The sequence below is a fragment of the Nannobrachium achirus genome (assembly GCF_963921795.1).
Source record: "Nannobrachium achirus genome assembly, chromosome: 7".
In the NCBI taxonomy this organism is placed as follows: Eukaryota; Metazoa; Chordata; class Actinopteri; order Myctophiformes; family Myctophidae; genus Nannobrachium; species Nannobrachium achirus.
Window position 1 is genome coordinate 62,685,582 of NC_137816.1, and position 17,849 is coordinate 62,703,430.

The 17,849-nt window shown below is 46.4% G+C and overlaps 1 protein-coding gene across 1 annotated transcript; it reads right to left on the reverse strand.

Annotated features, from left to right (window-relative positions):
- Nucleotides 1-6,027: 6,027 nt before the first annotated feature.
- Nucleotides 6,028-11,676, reverse strand: LOC308288901 (uncharacterized protein; the record flags this gene model as incomplete). Its single annotated transcript, XM_080730375.1, has 12 exons — nt 11,647-11,676; nt 10,834-10,883; nt 10,142-10,268; nt 9,702-9,839; nt 9,291-9,395; nt 8,890-9,020; nt 8,570-8,713; nt 8,202-8,266; nt 7,734-7,924; nt 6,672-7,301; nt 6,315-6,587; nt 6,028-6,212 (listed from the first exon to the last, which is right to left on the reverse strand). Exons 2-12 carry the CDS (start codon nt 10,858-10,860, stop codon nt 6,028-6,030), a joined length of 2,016 nt encoding a protein of 671 aa, XP_080586501.1. The 5' UTR covers nt 10,861-10,883; nt 11,647-11,676.
- Between the last annotated feature and the right edge of the window lie 6,173 nt (nt 11,677-17,849).

Here is a 17,849-nt window from a genome sequence, read left to right on the forward strand (position 1 = left end):
TACCTAGTTCCAGTGGGTTGGGGGGGGGCAGCGGCCTTCGGCCGCTGCCTGGGCTCGCATGTCCGGGGTGGACGTGGTGAGAGACCTCGGTGTCTGTCTGGAGGTTTTGGAAAGAGGGAAAAAAAAGAAAAAAACAAACAACAGCTGCTGAGCAGCTGATGATGCAATGTGAATGCATGTGTAAAAATAAAGACAGATGGATAATAAACGTGATTCGGTACAAGGTCAACTAAACGGAAATCCAATGAATTAAAATAGGAACAGCTACAGTCTCATGACAATACAGTTCACTGGTACAAGGTCTAAAAGGAAATCCAATGAATTAAAATAGGAACAGCTACAGTCTCATGAGAGTACAGTTCACTGGTACAAGGTCAACTAAAAGGAAATCCAATAAATCAAAATAGGAAAAGCTTTACAGTCTCATGACAGTACAGTTCACTGGTACAAGGTCAACTAAAAGGAAACCCAATGAATTAAAATAGGAACAGCTACAGTCTCATGAGAGTACAGTTCACTGGTACAAGGTCAACTAAAAGGAAATCCAATAAATCAAAATAGGAAAAGCTTTACAGTCTCATGACAGTACAGTTCACTGGTACAAGGTCAACTAAAAGGAGCTTTCCCCCAAGAAGACCCCTGTAAACTATGCAATACTTGTAATAAATAGCTCGCTCAATCAATCAATCAATCAATCAATCAACCAATCAATCAGTCAGTCAGTCAGATCTATCTACACTGTGAGCCAGCTTGTAGATCTGCTATTTCCACTATATCTATGTTGCAGTATTGATGCTTTTACTCACGCCAATAAATGAATTACATAATTGCGACCGTCAGGTCGCACTTACTACCAAAACCTCCACCGGCTGTCTGTCTCTCCGTCCGTCACACGTCACACTTTTTCCCTGCTCATATCTCCGCAACCGTTGCCCCGATCCATGCCAACTTTTGCACACACACTCCTTACCTCCCAAACTACAACCTCCAAGGACCCCCGGAGCTCCAGGGATCCCCAGGTAGGTCCCTGGGGGACCCCCAGGTGTCTGCACCAGGCCGAAAGGACACATTGGCCCCGGCATTGGCTGTTCCCCCGACTGCGTACGGATTATTTAATTAATTAATTAATTAATTATGGCCCCGCCCCCTGCATTGGCTGGGCTCACTGGTACAAGGTCAACTAAAAGGAGCTTTATTTATTTCATTAATTATTAATATATAAGGCCCCTGTCGAGACAGACTATTTATTGATTTATTTATTTATTTCCCTCCCCAACTATGTTTCCTTCCTTCCTTCCTTCCTTCCTTCCTTCCTTCCTTCCTTCCTTCCTTCCTTCCTTCCATCCATCCATCCATCCATCCATCCATCCATCCATCCATCTTCAACCGCTTATCCGGAATCGGGTCTCCGCCCCCGATTCCGGGCTTCTGCCTATCGGCTAAATAAATAGATAGCGTTCTTGCTTACTTAAATCAATCTATCTATCTATCTATCTATCTATCTATCTATCTATCTATCTATCTATCTATCTATCTATCTATCTTTCTTTCTTTCTTCCTAAATAAATAAATAAATAAATAAATAAAAATAAAAAAGGGGCGGGGCTAGTTAGACGGGAGTCTAACTTAATGAGTGGGAGGAGTTTAACTTAATGAGTGGGCGTGGTTTCAACAAGAGGGAGGAGTCTGACTTAATGAGTGAGTGGGCCTAACGTAATGAGTTTTGTGGGCGTCGCACGCATTAATTATGTAAATGAAGCCGACTTATGCAAATGGGGGGGGGGGGGGGGCGTGGTTTGGAAATGCGTGTGGGCGTGGCACGCATACCTTATGCTAATGAGGCTGTTAAGTGGCGTTTCCCAGCGCGTAAAAAATGCAGACGGTCGTATGTAAACGAAGGGGAGGAGCTTAGTCGACATATGCAAATTGGGGGCGGGGCGTGGTTTGAAAATGCGTGTGGGCGTGGCACGCATACATTATGCTAATGAGGCTGTTAAGTGGCGTTTCCCAGCGCGTAAAAAATGCAGACGGCCGTATGTAAATGAAGGGGAGGAGCTTAGTCGACATATGCAAATTGGGGGCGGGGCGTGGTTTGAAAATGTGTGTGGGCGTGGCACGCATACATTATGCTAATGAGGCTGTTAAGTGGCGTTTCCCAGCGCGTAAAAAATGCAGACGGCCGTATGTAAATGAAGGGGAGGAGCTTAGTCGACATATGCAAATTGGGGGCGGGGCGTGGTTTGAAAATGCGTGTGGGCGTGGCACGCATACATTATGCTAATGAGGCTGTTAAGTGGCGTTTCCCAGCGCGTAAAAAATGCAGACGGCCGTATGTAAATGAAGGGGAGGAGCTTAGTCGACATATGCAAATTGGGGGCGGGGCGTGGTTTGAAAATGTGTGTGGGCGTGGCACGCATACATTATGCTAATGAGGCTGTTAAGTGGCGTTTCCCAGCGCGTAAAAAATGCAGACGGCCGTATGTAAATGAAGGGGAGGAGCTTAGTCGACATATGCAAATTGGGGGCGGGGCGTGGTTTGAAAATGCGTGTGGGCGTGGCACGCATACATTATGCTAATGAGGCTGTTAAGTGGCGTTTCCCAGCGCGTAAAAAATGCAGACGGTCGTATGTAAACGAAGGGGAGGAGCTTAGTCGACATATGCAAATTGGGGACGGGGCGTGGTTTGAAAATGCGTGTGGGCGTGGCACGCATACATTATGCTAATGAGGCTGTTAAGTGGCGTTTCCCAGCGCGTAAAAAATGCAGACGGCCATATGTAAATGAAGGGGAGGAGCTTAGTCGACATATGCAAATTGGGGGCGGGGCGTGGTTTGAAAATGCGTGTGGGCGTGGCACGCATACATTATGCTAATGAGTTTCCCAGCGCGTAAAAAATGCAGACGGTCGTATGTAAACGAAGGGGAGGAGCTTAGTCGACATATGCAAATTGGGGGCGGGGCGTGGTTTGAAAATGTGTGTGGGCGTGGCACGCATACATTATGCTAATGAGGCTGTTAAGTGGCGTTTCCCAGCGCGTAAAAAATGCAGACGGTCGTATGTAAACGAAGGGGAGGAGCTTAGTCGACATATGCAAATTGGGGGCGGGGCGTGGTTTGAAAATGTGTGTGGGCGTGGCACGCATACATTATGCTAATGAGGCTGTTAAGTGGCGTTTCCCAGCGCGTAAAAAATGCAGACGGTCGTATGTAAACGAAGGGGAGGAGCTTAGTCGACATATGCAAATTGGGGCGGGGCGTGGTTTGAAAATGCGTGTGGGCGTGGCACGCATACATTATGCTAATGAGGCTGTTAAGTGGCGTTTCCCAGCGCGTAAAAAATGCAGACGGCCGTATGTAAATGAAGGGGAGGAGCTTAGTCGACATATGCAAATTGGGGGCGGGGCGTGGTTTGAAAATGCGTGTGGGCGTGGCACGCATACATTATGCTAATGAGTTTCCCAGCGCGTAAAAAATGCAGACGGTTGTATGTAAACGAAGGGGAGGAGCTTAGTCGACATATGCAAATTGGGGGCGGGGCGTGGTTTGAAAATGCGTCTTTTAACCCTCAGGGGTCCTTGGGGGCAAACCAGGGGGTCCCCTCCCCAGTAAGGCCGGTTATGGCAACATTTTATAACGTATCGCTTGCTTTTGGACATTCAGAAATACACATCTACAAGCTCACAGCACGTCGGTTTGTGTCAGAGTGGGGTTTGGGACCCCCCTACGGTCACACTTGATCCCCTGGACCCCCTGGACCCACCCAAACATGCCGTGAACCCAAATCCTGGACACAAAAGTCCAAAATAAATTCCAAAAATAGTTGACGACTTGACGGATTGAAAGCACTTGACCGTGGATCCCCCCAACCCACTTTTACCTGTACTCCACTACAATTATTTGAAAACTTTAGTTGCTAGTTACTTTGCAGACATACATTTCATATTAAACCGTCGTATACCTCGGCTATTTGAAAACAGCCGATCTACGAGCTCCGCGACGCGTTGTGAGCTCGTAGATCTGCTGTTTTCAAACATTTTGCCCCTTTTTTAAGTACATTTGAGGCCAACACATGTGAAACGTGAGCCCGTACTTGTCCCTTTAATCTCCCCTGCTCCTCGTCAGACTCTACAGAGTGCACCAGTTGTCCAGAGGACTCCTGGTCCAGTCCCCAGCGTGACCACTGTGTCCCCAAGAGTGTGGAGTTCCTCTCCTATCACGAAGGCATCGGTATCTCCTTGACAACAATCTCATTATTAGGCACACTTATCTCTGCCATTGTCCTGGGAATCTTCATCTATCATCGAGACACGCCCATGGTGCGCGCCAACAACTCAGAACTCAGCTTCCAACTCTTGCTGTCACTCAAACTGTGTTTCTTGTGTTCTCTTCTGTTCATTGGACGTCCCAGGATGTGGACCTGCCAGCTGAGACACGCAGTGTTTGGGATCTCCTTTGTTCTTAGTGTGAGTTGTATCCTGGTAAAGACTATGGTGGTGTTGGCCGTGTTCAAGACCTCCAAGCCTGGAGGAGCAGACATTATGAAGTGGTTTGGTGCTGTGCAGCAGAGAGGAACACTTCTGGTTCTTACTTCTATTCAAGCATTAATCTGCATAGTCTGGCTTGTTTCTGCCTCACCAAGTCCTCATAAAAACACACAATACCACAGTGATAAGATAGTCTATGAGTGTGATGTGGGATCTACAGTTGGTTTTGCAGTCTTACTGGGTTATATTGGTTTACTGGCTCTCCTTAGCTTCATCCTAGCTTTCATGGCAAGGAATCTTCCAGACAACTTCAATGAAGCCAAGTTAATCACTTTCAGCATGTTGATCTTCTGTGCCGTGTGGATAGCCTTCATCCCAGCATATATCAGCTCTCCAGGCAAATATGCAGATGTGGTGGAGATATTTGCTATTTTAGCATCTAGTTTTGGCCTTTTGTTGGCACTGTTTGGACCAAAGTGTTACATAATGCTTTTGAAACCTGAGAGAAACACTAAGAAGTCCATCATGGGTCGGGGTGCCACCAAGATGTAGTACCACCAAGATGTAGTACAGTGATCCATCCACAGTTCTATTGTGAAAATAGCAGATCTACATGCTCACAACGCCTCGCAACGCGAGGCGTTGTGAGCATGTAGATCGGCTATTTTCACAATTTCTGCCTCTAATTAATGTGTCATAATTAATTTAACCCTCTATACACTTAAACGCTATGTTGGTTTGTTTACTGTTGAGTGAGAAAACAATGTTGCACATTAAATCATCTGGGGACCCCCCCCAAAATAATTGTGGGACCCCACCCACAGGTTGAGAACCACCGATGTAGTAGATACACATAGATAAATTCAACAACACTGTTTTCTCTGCATGGTTTTAATCGTTGCAAATGGACACATTTGATTGCTGATGAATTAAAGGTCACACTCAACAAGGGAGCCACGGTAGAAAAAACATTTATTTTGTGATCACAGGAAAGTGTGGGGGGAAAACATGTTTTATAATTAATGCAATGTCACTGTCATTCCACTGTCCGAGTTCACACCGGAGAGAGAGAAGCCTCACAGCTGTGACCAGCGTGGGAAAAGGTTCCGTACTAGGCAAAGAGAGAAGCCTTACTGCCGTGTCCAGTGTGGTGTGACATTCACAGTGGAGAGAAGCCCTACTGCTGTGTGGGGTGACATTCACAGTGGAGAGAAGCCCTACTGCTGTGTGGGGTGACAGATCATTCATACAGGGGAGAAGCCCTACCGTTGTGCAGATCATTAACCCATTTAGGCCTATCTCGCAGCGCGGCACTCGGTGCCGCGCTGCGAGCTTGTATATCTGCTATTTTTCAATAGTTAAAGCATAAAATAATGATTAAAGTGGTTCAAATCTAACACGACTCGGGCGCGTTCCAGGTATTTGAGTGTTAATAAAACAACAGAAACTAAAACAACAGAAACTAATCTTTGTATCTTTTGTATGCTCACACACACACAAAGGCACGCTCATACTAAATCTAAACAAAAGGCCAGAGAAGGTTTTAATCGAGTGCAGCAGCAGCAGCAGAGACACATTGGTGTTTCTTCAGGTGAGCCGAGCGCGTGAAACTCTTGCCACACTGTGCGCAGTGGAAAGGCTTCTGTCCTGCGGGGAGACACCGGTGACTCTTCAGGTGATCTAACAGAGCGAAACTCTTGCCGCACTGTCTGCAGTGGTATGGTTTCTCTGCAGAGTGGAGACGCCGCTGGTGTGTCCTCAGGTTACCTGCAACGTTGAAACTCTTCTCACACTCTTGGCAGTGGTAGGGTTTCTCTCCAGAGTGGATACGCAGGTGTGTCTTGAGGTGTCCCGGCTCGTTGAAACTCTTCTCACACTGTCGACAGCGGTACGGTCTCTCTCCTGTGTGGGTACGCTGGTGCGTCGCCAGGTGATGTGCATGGCGTAAACTCTTGTCACACTGTCGACAGCGGTAGGGTTTGTCTCCTGTGTGGGTACGCTGGTGCGTCTTCAGGTTACCTGCCCGAGTGAACGTCTTCTCACACTGCCGACAGCCGTAGGGTCTCTCTCCTGTGTGGGTACGCTGGTGCTTCTTCAGGTTCCCTGCCACGCTGAAACTCTTGTCACACTGTTGACAGTGGTAGGGTTTGTCTCCTGTGTGGGTACGCTGGTGCGTCTTCAGGTTACCTGCCATAGCGAACGTCTTCTCACACTGCCGACAGCTGTAGGGTCTCTCTCCTGTGTGGGTACGCTGGTGCGTCTTCAGGTTCCATGCCTCGCTGAAACTCTTGTCACACTGTTGACAGTGGTAGGGTTTGTCTCCTGTGTGGGTACGCTGGTGCGTCTTCAGGTTACCTGCCCGAGTGAACGTCTTCTCACACTGCCGACAGCCGTAGGGTCTCTCTCCTGTGTGGGTACGCTGGTGGCTCTTGAGGTGAGACGACTGAGTGAACGTCTTCTCACACTGTTCACACTGGAAGGGTCTCTCTCTGGTATGAACAAGCTGGCGTGTCTTGGGGTTACCTAAAGGTTCCCCCCCCCCAGAGTGTCCAGTGTGTCCTTGTTTCAAGTTGGTTTCAGCAGAGCTGCTGGGGCCGTGCTGCTGCCGACAGGCTTGCGCTGCTGGGGGGATCTGTCCACTTCTCAGCATCTGGAAGTAGAGGTCGTTGTGGCTCCTCTTCAAGTGCTTGTGGTAGAAGAGCTGAGAGTTGAAGGCGTACGGACACTCAGGACAGCAGAAGGCCTGAGTCTGAGTAGCGGACTGAGTCCGAGTCTTGGAGGACTGGATCTTAGCCTTGGAAGACTGGGGCCCCGGTTCTGAGAGAGAGGGAGAGGCAGAGATTGAGTGAGTGAGTGAGTGAGTGAGTGAGTGAGTGCAGTGAGTGAGTGAGTGAGTGAGTGAGTGAGTGAGTGAGTGAGTGAGTGAGTGAGTGAGCGAGCGTTGAGCGAGCGAGCAAATTTCATGTAAACAACTGAAATACTGTCTCCTTGTCAAAATTCAGAGCAGAGTTTCGCGGATTGAAAGACATGGGTAAATTGACTGAACGTGTGTATAGTAGTAATTTTGTAGATAAATATTAGCACACAAAAAAACAAAATATCTCTATATATCTATGTATAATTCACACATCGATTAGTCTGATAGTATTTGACTAGACTAACTAATCTCTATCGTATAAATCAACAGTCGGTAAGTCATTTAGACGGGTTCCATTCAACAGACAGACAGACAGACAGACAGACGGCTACCTTTATCAGAACTCTTTTGGTCCCATATCTTATCAAAGATGATTCCCAGCTCCTTGGCGTAGTCATCCCCGTACCAGACCAGCAGTTCTTCTCCCTTTCTAACAGGGCGACAGGTGCGATACACAACGGCCTTTCGGAACTGGAACGCGACCAGGTTCTGTTCTTCCTCATAGCGAGCACAGTTGACATACCTGAAAAACACACAAATCAAGAGTGCCGAGGGTTGAATGCAGCTCTACAGAGATGACTTTTCAGAAGGGATTTAAAACGGGGCAAAGAGTCAGCAAGGAGACAGGTAGGTCTGAAATGTAGGACAGTGCAAGACTAAAAGCTAAAATGGGTGTTATACGATGACATTTTCTGGAACCAGTTAAAAGCCGTGCCTCATAGGAAATGCTTTGGTATAGGAGACACATTCACATGAGGGAGAGAAATCAAGTACTTTATTTCAGGAGAATTATATCTAACCTCATCCAGTTTGACTTGGTCTCGTCTTTGGCATCAATGTAGACATATTTTTTCTTCTTGCGAAGCTAAGAGAGAGAGAGAGAGAGAGAGAGAGAGAGAGAGAGAGAGAGAGAGAGCAATCATTATTTATCTATAAGTATTGCCTACTGACATAAAAACGTCTATTAAACTAGATGTAACGATTTAGGATATGATATTATGTATGACTTAAAAACATAATCCCTGGTTACCATATAACTACTCACTAAGCAGTGTCCTTCATTGTAGATCTGACAAGATCCTATTTAACTTTCTTTTTTTCATGCATGTATCTGACAGTCAGATACACGCACGCACGCACGCACGCACGCACGCACTCACTCACTCACCACCCAGGAGTATCCGCTCTCCTCAGCTTCCTCTTTGGAGGTCCTGACTCCTTGATAGGGCCCAAAGTGAGCCCCCACATCAAGAGGATGCTTTCCCTTGTAGAACACCCCTAGACCTGCATTCGGGATGCGTGAACGTTTAATCTGCACACAGAGAGAGAGAGAGAGAGAGAGAGAGAGAGAGAGAGAGAGAGAGAGAGAGAGAGAGAGAGAGAGAGAGAGAGAGAGAGAGAGATCAACAGATATCAAGATAGTATAAAAAGTTATGTACATTGACAGTGTCTGTGTGTAATGTACAGAATATATGTACATAGTTTTACCTGGAATCTCTTGGGCAAAGTCTTCCTGGCTCTGTCAGGAACTCCGAGACGTATAGTACGACCAACCGTGAACACAGGAGGACCGTGTTCCTCACAGTGAGATAAGAAGAACACCTTACACGGGTCACAGTCTGGATGGACACACACACGCACGCACGCACGCACGCACGCACGCACGCACGCACGCACGCACGCACACAGACAGACAGACAGACAGACAGACAGACAGACAGACAGACAGTCAGACAGACAGACAGACAGACAGACAGACAGAGAACAAAGAGGTGAAGTGTGTTACAAAGTATGCCATATACAACTAAACATTGTACAAAGTATAGAAGAGAAGAGACAAAAACTGTGTGTGAGAGAAAAAACTGAGCAGACGGAATGGAAGTACTCACAGAAGTACTCTTCGTCGTCTGGCTCTTCCTCCTCGGTGTAATCGACCTTGGGCAGTTTTCTCAGCTCTCTGTCACTGGGGGGCACTGACAGTGTTTTCTGTCGACCTGACACAACACACAGACGGAGAAGACGGGTGTTCATGTGGACATTCAAATGCAGCTCATTCTAATGTTGACCTAAAGTTATGGATTTAGAACACAGCATATTTGATGGAATAAATAAAAGAAGACACAGCTTGGATGTGTCACATATGGTTGACTGTTTAAACCAAGCCCCAGGCGTTGTTGATTTAACAATACTATATTACTGTTATGGATTTAATTTAGCTTTATGAAAAAGCAGTCACACTCCACCAGCTCAACTTTACTATCGTGTACAGTAGTGTGACTATGGCAACCGTGTGGGATTACCAGACACGGAAGGAGTCCACTCCGCGTCTTCTTCATCCTTCTCCTCTTCCTCACTTGAGGAGGAGAGCCGAGGTGAGGGGGGGGTTTGGATGCGCTTGTTGCGACTCCTCATGAAGTCTGGAGGCTGGGACTTGATACCTGAAGGAGAAAGGAGGAGAGAACGCAGAGAGAGAGAGAGAGAGAGAGAGAGAGAGAGAGAGAGAGAGAGAGAGAGAGAGAGATAGAGAGAGACAGACACAGACAGACAGACAGACAGACAGACAGACAGACAGACAGACAGACAGACAGACAGACGGTTGGGTTCTAGAACACGACAGCACATTCCTGGCACTCTATCCAAATCCCAGTGGTTGCCTGATGTTTAAATAACACACCTGTATTTACTCTGCTTGGCAAAATACATATTTGTACCATTACCTGCAAACAGTTTTTAACATTACCTATGGAGAGCTTAAACAGGTGGTTGCTCTTCATGTTGGCATATCTGATCTTGTCAATCTCCCTCAGCTCGCTCCACTGTTTTTTGTTGAAATGACGTCTCAGGTCCTCAAAGTCCGGCAGCTTGACCTGTAAGGTAAGGCAGTGCGTCTCAAAGCAAGGAGCCCCAAGTGGACAGACACTTTAGAGCGACGACGTTGCTAGGTTTTCAATGTAACGGGTCCCGGGACCCGTCTTGCGACGACACGCGCATTATGTATCAACAGTGATAAAAACGTCACAAAGGACTTTGATTTAAACACATTTTACTACTCTAAACGTAGTTAATAAAGGACAGGTTTACAAGATGTCCTCAATCATATCTCATCAACAATGCCAAAACGCACAGCTGTGGGGAGACAGCAGTGAAATGACTGATAGCAGAAAGGATAGAGTTGTAGTGATGCTTTGTTCAAAAGGAGGGCGGATCAGAAGCAAGCAGCATCATCTCTGCACTTATTAGCTGATTTCAAGGACCCCCCCGTTAAGCAGGTTAGGGACCCCCACTTGATGGCATTTCTGGGGACCCCCAGACTCCACTCAGGGTAGAGCAGTTGTTGCACAGTATGTCACACACAGACTGGGTTAGCTCAACATGATAATGCTAGCACAGACTGGCTTAGCTGACCAAATGATAATGCTATTGCTGTCTCACCTGTTGCTCCGAGCAGCAACTCGCCATGTTTGCGGTCCTTCTGTTGACACCTGCAGGAGACACACACACACACACAACGTAGTTCAAGTGACAGAAATACACCAGCGAAAACATGAGAATGGAAACACTGCCCTCATGTGGATTCTTTGATATCCTGTTACGGGGAACAAACAAGAATGATTACTGTCACACTATGGAGCTGTTTAACACTGTTACTGAACAAACACTCTATAGCAATGATTACTGTCACACAATATGGAGCTGTTTAACCCTGTTACTGAACAAACACTCTATAGCAATGATTACTGTCACACTATAGAGCTGTTTAACACTGTTACTGAACAAACACTCTATAGCAATGATTACTGTCACACTATGGAGCTGTTTAACACTGTTACTGAACAAACACTCTATAGCAATGATTACTGTCACAATATAGAGCTGTTTAACACTGTTACTGAACAAACACTCTATAGCAATGATTACTGTCACACTATGGAGCTGTTTAACACTGTTACTGAACAAACACTCTATAGCAATGATTACTGTCACACAATATGGAGCTGTTTAACCCTGTTACTGAACAAACACTCTATAGCAATGATTACTGTCACACTATAGAGCTGTTTAACACTGTTACTGAACAAACACTCTATAGCAATGATTACTGTCACACTATGGAGCTGTTTAACACTGTTACTTAACAAACACTCTATAGCAATGATTACTGTCACAATATAGAGCTATTTACCAGTGTTACTGTCAACAAGCACTCTATAGCAATGATTACTGTCACAATATAGAGCTATTTACCCTGCCGTCTCCTCTCCTCTCCTCTCCTAGGTAAACACTGACAGGCGCAGCTGGGGGCGTCATTAGCAAGCCAGTGCAAAGACTCTTAAAGTGACAGTACAGATATTTACTCTGTTGGAATAGAACAGTGGAACTATTTAGGATTTGGTGTAATGTCAAGCCTTAAAAGAAAAGTCGGTTAGTAACGTTGTTACACTAGGCAGTAATTTGTTTCCAGAGTATGCCCCTGGTGTAGTGTCAGTTTGGTGTTTTTTCTAACCCTAGCCATCAGTGACCCCTGTCGGTGGGGACCTACTGATAGGTTTTATTTCACTTCGCCCTACCTAGTTCCAGTGGGTTGGGGGGGGGCAGCGGCCTTCGGCCGCTGCCTGGGCTCGCATGTCCGGGGTGGACGTGGTGAGAGACCTCGGTGTCTGTCTGGAGGTTTTGGAAAGAGGGAAAAAAAAGAAAAAAACAAACAACAGCTGCTGAGCAGCTGATGATGCAATGTGAATGCATGTGTAAAAATAAAGACAGATGGATAATAAACGTGATTCGGTACAAGGTCAACTAAACGGAAATCCAATGAATTAAAATAGGAACAGCTACAGTCTCATGACAATACAGTTCACTGGTACAAGGTCTAAAAGGAAATCCAATGAATTAAAATAGGAACAGCTACAGTCTCATGAGAGTACAGTTCACTGGTACAAGGTCAACTAAAAGGAAATCCAATAAATCAAAATAGGAAAAGCTTTACAGTCTCATGACAGTACAGTTCACTGGTACAAGGTCAACTAAAAGGAAACCCAATGAATTAAAATAGGAACAGCTACAGTCTCATGAGAGTACAGTTCACTGGTACAAGGTCAACTAAAAGGAAATCCAATAAATCAAAATAGGAAAAGCTTTACAGTCTCATGACAGTACAGTTCACTGGTACAAGGTCAACTAAAAGGAGCTTTCCCCCAAGAAGACCCCTGTAAACTATGCAATACTTGTAATAAATAGCTCGCTCAATCAATCAATCAATCAATCAATCAACCAATCAATCAGTCAGTCAGTCAGATCTATCTACACTGTGAGCCAGCTTGTAGATCTGCTATTTCCACTATATCTATGTTGCAGTATTGATGCTTTTACTCACGCCAATAAATGAATTACATAATTGCGACCGTCAGGTCGCACTTACTACCAAAACCTCCACCGGCTGTCTGTCTCTCCGTCCGTCACACGTCACACTTTTTCCCTGCTCATATCTCCGCAACCGTTGCCCCGATCCATGCCAACTTTTGCACACACACTCCTTACCTCCCAAACTACAACCTCCAAGGACCCCCGGAGCTCCAGGGATCCCCAGGTAGGTCCCTGGGGGACCCCCAGGTGTCTGCACCAGGCCGAAAGGACACATTGGCCCCGGCATTGGCTGTTCCCCCGACTGCGTACGGATTATTTAATTAATTAATTAATTAATTATGGCCCCGCCCCCTGCATTGGCTGGGCTCACTGGTACAAGGTCAACTAAAAGGAGCTTTATTTATTTCATTAATTATTAATATATAAGGCCCCTGTCGAGACAGACTATTTATTGATTTATTTATTTATTTCCCTCCCCAACTATGTTTCCTTCCTTCCTTCCTTCCTTCCTTCCTTCCTTCCTTCCTTCCTTCCTTCCTTCCTTCCATCCATCCATCCATCCATCCATCCATCCATCCATCCATCTTCAACCGCTTATCCGGAATCGGGTCTCCGCCCCCGATTCCGGGCTTCTGCCTATCGGCTAAATAAATAGATAGCGTTCTTGCTTACTTAAATCAATCTATCTATCTATCTATCTATCTATCTATCTATCTATCTATCTATCTATCTATCTATCTATCTATCTTTCTTTCTTTCTTCCTAAATAAATAAATAAATAAATAAATAAAAATAAAAAAGGGGCGGGGCTAGTTAGACGGGAGTCTAACTTAATGAGTGGGAGGAGTTTAACTTAATGAGTGGGCGTGGTTTCAACAAGAGGGAGGAGTCTGACTTAATGAGTGAGTGGGCCTAACGTAATGAGTTTTGTGGGCGTCGCACGCATTAATTATGTAAATGAAGCCGACTTATGCAAATGGGGGGGGGGGGGGGGCGTGGTTTGGAAATGCGTGTGGGCGTGGCACGCATACCTTATGCTAATGAGGCTGTTAAGTGGCGTTTCCCAGCGCGTAAAAAATGCAGACGGTCGTATGTAAACGAAGGGGAGGAGCTTAGTCGACATATGCAAATTGGGGGCGGGGCGTGGTTTGAAAATGCGTGTGGGCGTGGCACGCATACATTATGCTAATGAGGCTGTTAAGTGGCGTTTCCCAGCGCGTAAAAAATGCAGACGGCCGTATGTAAATGAAGGGGAGGAGCTTAGTCGACATATGCAAATTGGGGGCGGGGCGTGGTTTGAAAATGTGTGTGGGCGTGGCACGCATACATTATGCTAATGAGGCTGTTAAGTGGCGTTTCCCAGCGCGTAAAAAATGCAGACGGCCGTATGTAAATGAAGGGGAGGAGCTTAGTCGACATATGCAAATTGGGGGCGGGGCGTGGTTTGAAAATGCGTGTGGGCGTGGCACGCATACATTATGCTAATGAGGCTGTTAAGTGGCGTTTCCCAGCGCGTAAAAAATGCAGACGGCCGTATGTAAATGAAGGGGAGGAGCTTAGTCGACATATGCAAATTGGGGGCGGGGCGTGGTTTGAAAATGTGTGTGGGCGTGGCACGCATACATTATGCTAATGAGGCTGTTAAGTGGCGTTTCCCAGCGCGTAAAAAATGCAGACGGCCGTATGTAAATGAAGGGGAGGAGCTTAGTCGACATATGCAAATTGGGGGCGGGGCGTGGTTTGAAAATGCGTGTGGGCGTGGCACGCATACATTATGCTAATGAGGCTGTTAAGTGGCGTTTCCCAGCGCGTAAAAAATGCAGACGGTCGTATGTAAACGAAGGGGAGGAGCTTAGTCGACATATGCAAATTGGGGACGGGGCGTGGTTTGAAAATGCGTGTGGGCGTGGCACGCATACATTATGCTAATGAGGCTGTTAAGTGGCGTTTCCCAGCGCGTAAAAAATGCAGACGGCCATATGTAAATGAAGGGGAGGAGCTTAGTCGACATATGCAAATTGGGGGCGGGGCGTGGTTTGAAAATGCGTGTGGGCGTGGCACGCATACATTATGCTAATGAGTTTCCCAGCGCGTAAAAAATGCAGACGGTCGTATGTAAACGAAGGGGAGGAGCTTAGTCGACATATGCAAATTGGGGGCGGGGCGTGGTTTGAAAATGTGTGTGGGCGTGGCACGCATACATTATGCTAATGAGGCTGTTAAGTGGCGTTTCCCAGCGCGTAAAAAATGCAGACGGTCGTATGTAAACGAAGGGGAGGAGCTTAGTCGACATATGCAAATTGGGGGCGGGGCGTGGTTTGAAAATGTGTGTGGGCGTGGCACGCATACATTATGCTAATGAGGCTGTTAAGTGGCGTTTCCCAGCGCGTAAAAAATGCAGACGGTCGTATGTAAACGAAGGGGAGGAGCTTAGTCGACATATGCAAATTGGGGCGGGGCGTGGTTTGAAAATGCGTGTGGGCGTGGCACGCATACATTATGCTAATGAGGCTGTTAAGTGGCGTTTCCCAGCGCGTAAAAAATGCAGACGGCCGTATGTAAATGAAGGGGAGGAGCTTAGTCGACATATGCAAATTGGGGGCGGGGCGTGGTTTGAAAATGCGTGTGGGCGTGGCACGCATACATTATGCTAATGAGTTTCCCAGCGCGTAAAAAATGCAGACGGTTGTATGTAAACGAAGGGGAGGAGCTTAGTCGACATATGCAAATTGGGGGCGGGGCGTGGTTTGAAAATGCGTCTTTTAACCCTCAGGGGTCCTTGGGGGCAAACCAGGGGGTCCCCTCCCCAGTAAGGCCGGTTATGGCAACATTTTATAACGTATCGCTTGCTTTTGGACATTCAGAAATACACATCTACAAGCTCACAGCACGTCGGTTTGTGTCAGAGTGGGGTTTGGGACCCCCCTACGGTCACACTTGATCCCCTGGACCCCCTGGACCCACCCAAACATGCCGTGAACCCAAATCCTGGACACAAAAGTCCAAAATAAATTCCAAAAATAGTTGACGACTTGACGGATTGAAAGCACTTGACCGTGGATCCCCCCAACCCACTTTTACCTGTACTCCACTACAATTATTTGAAAACTTTAGTTGCTAGTTACTTTGCAGACATACATTTCATATTAAACCGTCGTATACCTCGGCTATTTGAAAACAGCCGATCTACGAGCTCCGCGACGCGTTGTGAGCTCGTAGATCTGCTGTTTTCAAACATTTTGCCCCTTTTTTAAGTACATTTGAGGCCAACACATGTGAAACGTGAGCCCGTACTTGTCCCTTTAATCTCCCCTGCTCCTCGTCAGACTCTACAGAGTGCACCAGTTGTCCAGAGGACTCCTGGTCCAGTCCCCAGCGTGACCACTGTGTCCCCAAGAGTGTGGAGTTCCTCTCCTATCACGAAGGCATCGGTATCTCCTTGACAACAATCTCATTATTAGGCACACTTATCTCTGCCATTGTCCTGGGAATCTTCATCTATCATCGAGACACGCCCATGGTGCGCGCCAACAACTCAGAACTCAGCTTCCAACTCTTGCTGTCACTCAAACTGTGTTTCTTGTGTTCTCTTCTGTTCATTGGACGTCCCAGGATGTGGACCTGCCAGCTGAGACACGCAGTGTTTGGGATCTCCTTTGTTCTTAGTGTGAGTTGTATCCTGGTAAAGACTATGGTGGTGTTGGCCGTGTTCAAGACCTCCAAGCCTGGAGGAGCAGACATTATGAAGTGGTTTGGTGCTGTGCAGCAGAGAGGAACACTTCTGGTTCTTACTTCTATTCAAGCATTAATCTGCATAGTCTGGCTTGTTTCTGCCTCACCAAGTCCTCATAAAAACACACAATACCACAGTGATAAGATAGTCTATGAGTGTGATGTGGGATCTACAGTTGGTTTTGCAGTCTTACTGGGTTATATTGGTTTACTGGCTCTCCTTAGCTTCATCCTAGCTTTCATGGCAAGGAATCTTCCAGACAACTTCAATGAAGCCAAGTTAATCACTTTCAGCATGTTGATCTTCTGTGCCGTGTGGATAGCCTTCATCCCAGCATATATCAGCTCTCCAGGCAAATATGCAGATGTGGTGGAGATATTTGCTATTTTAGCATCTAGTTTTGGCCTTTTGTTGGCACTGTTTGGACCAAAGTGTTACATAATGCTTTTGAAACCTGAGAGAAACACTAAGAAGTCCATCATGGGTCGGGGTGCCACCAAGATGTAGTACCACCAAGATGTAGTACAGTGATCCATCCACAGTTCTATTGTGAAAATAGCAGATCTACATGCTCACAACGCCTCGCAACGCGAGGCGTTGTGAGCATGTAGATCGGCTATTTTCACAATTTCTGCCTCTAATTAATGTGTCATAATTAATTTAACCCTCTATACACTTAAACGCTATGTTGGTTTGTTTACTGTTGAGTGAGAAAACAATGTTGCACATTAAATCATCTGGGGACCCCCCCCAAAATAATTGTGGGACCCCACCCACAGGTTGAGAACCACCGATGTAGTAGATACACATAGATAAATTCAACAACACTGTTTTCTCTGCATGGTTTTAATCGTTGCAAATGGACACATTTGATTGCTGATGAATTAAAGGTCACACTCAACAAGGGAGCCACGGTAGAAAAAACATTTATTTTGTGATCACAGGAAAGTGTGGGGGGAAAACATGTTTTATAATTAATGCAATGTCACTGTCATTCCACTGTCCGAGTTCACACCGGAGAGAGAGAAGCCTCACAGCTGTGACCAGCGTGGGAAAAGGTTCCGTACTAGGCAAAGAGAGAAGCCTTACTGCCGTGTCCAGTGTGGTGTGACATTCACAGTGGAGAGAAGCCCTACTGCTGTGTGGGGTGACATTCACAGTGGAGAGAAGCCCTACTGCTGTGTGGGGTGACAGATCATTCATACAGGGGAGAAGCCCTACCGTTGTGCAGATCATTAACCCATTTAGGCCTATCTCGCAGCGCGGCACTCGGTGCCGCGCTGCGAGCTTGTATATCTGCTATTTTTCAATAGTTAAAGCATAAAATAATGATTAAAGTGGTTCAAATCTAACA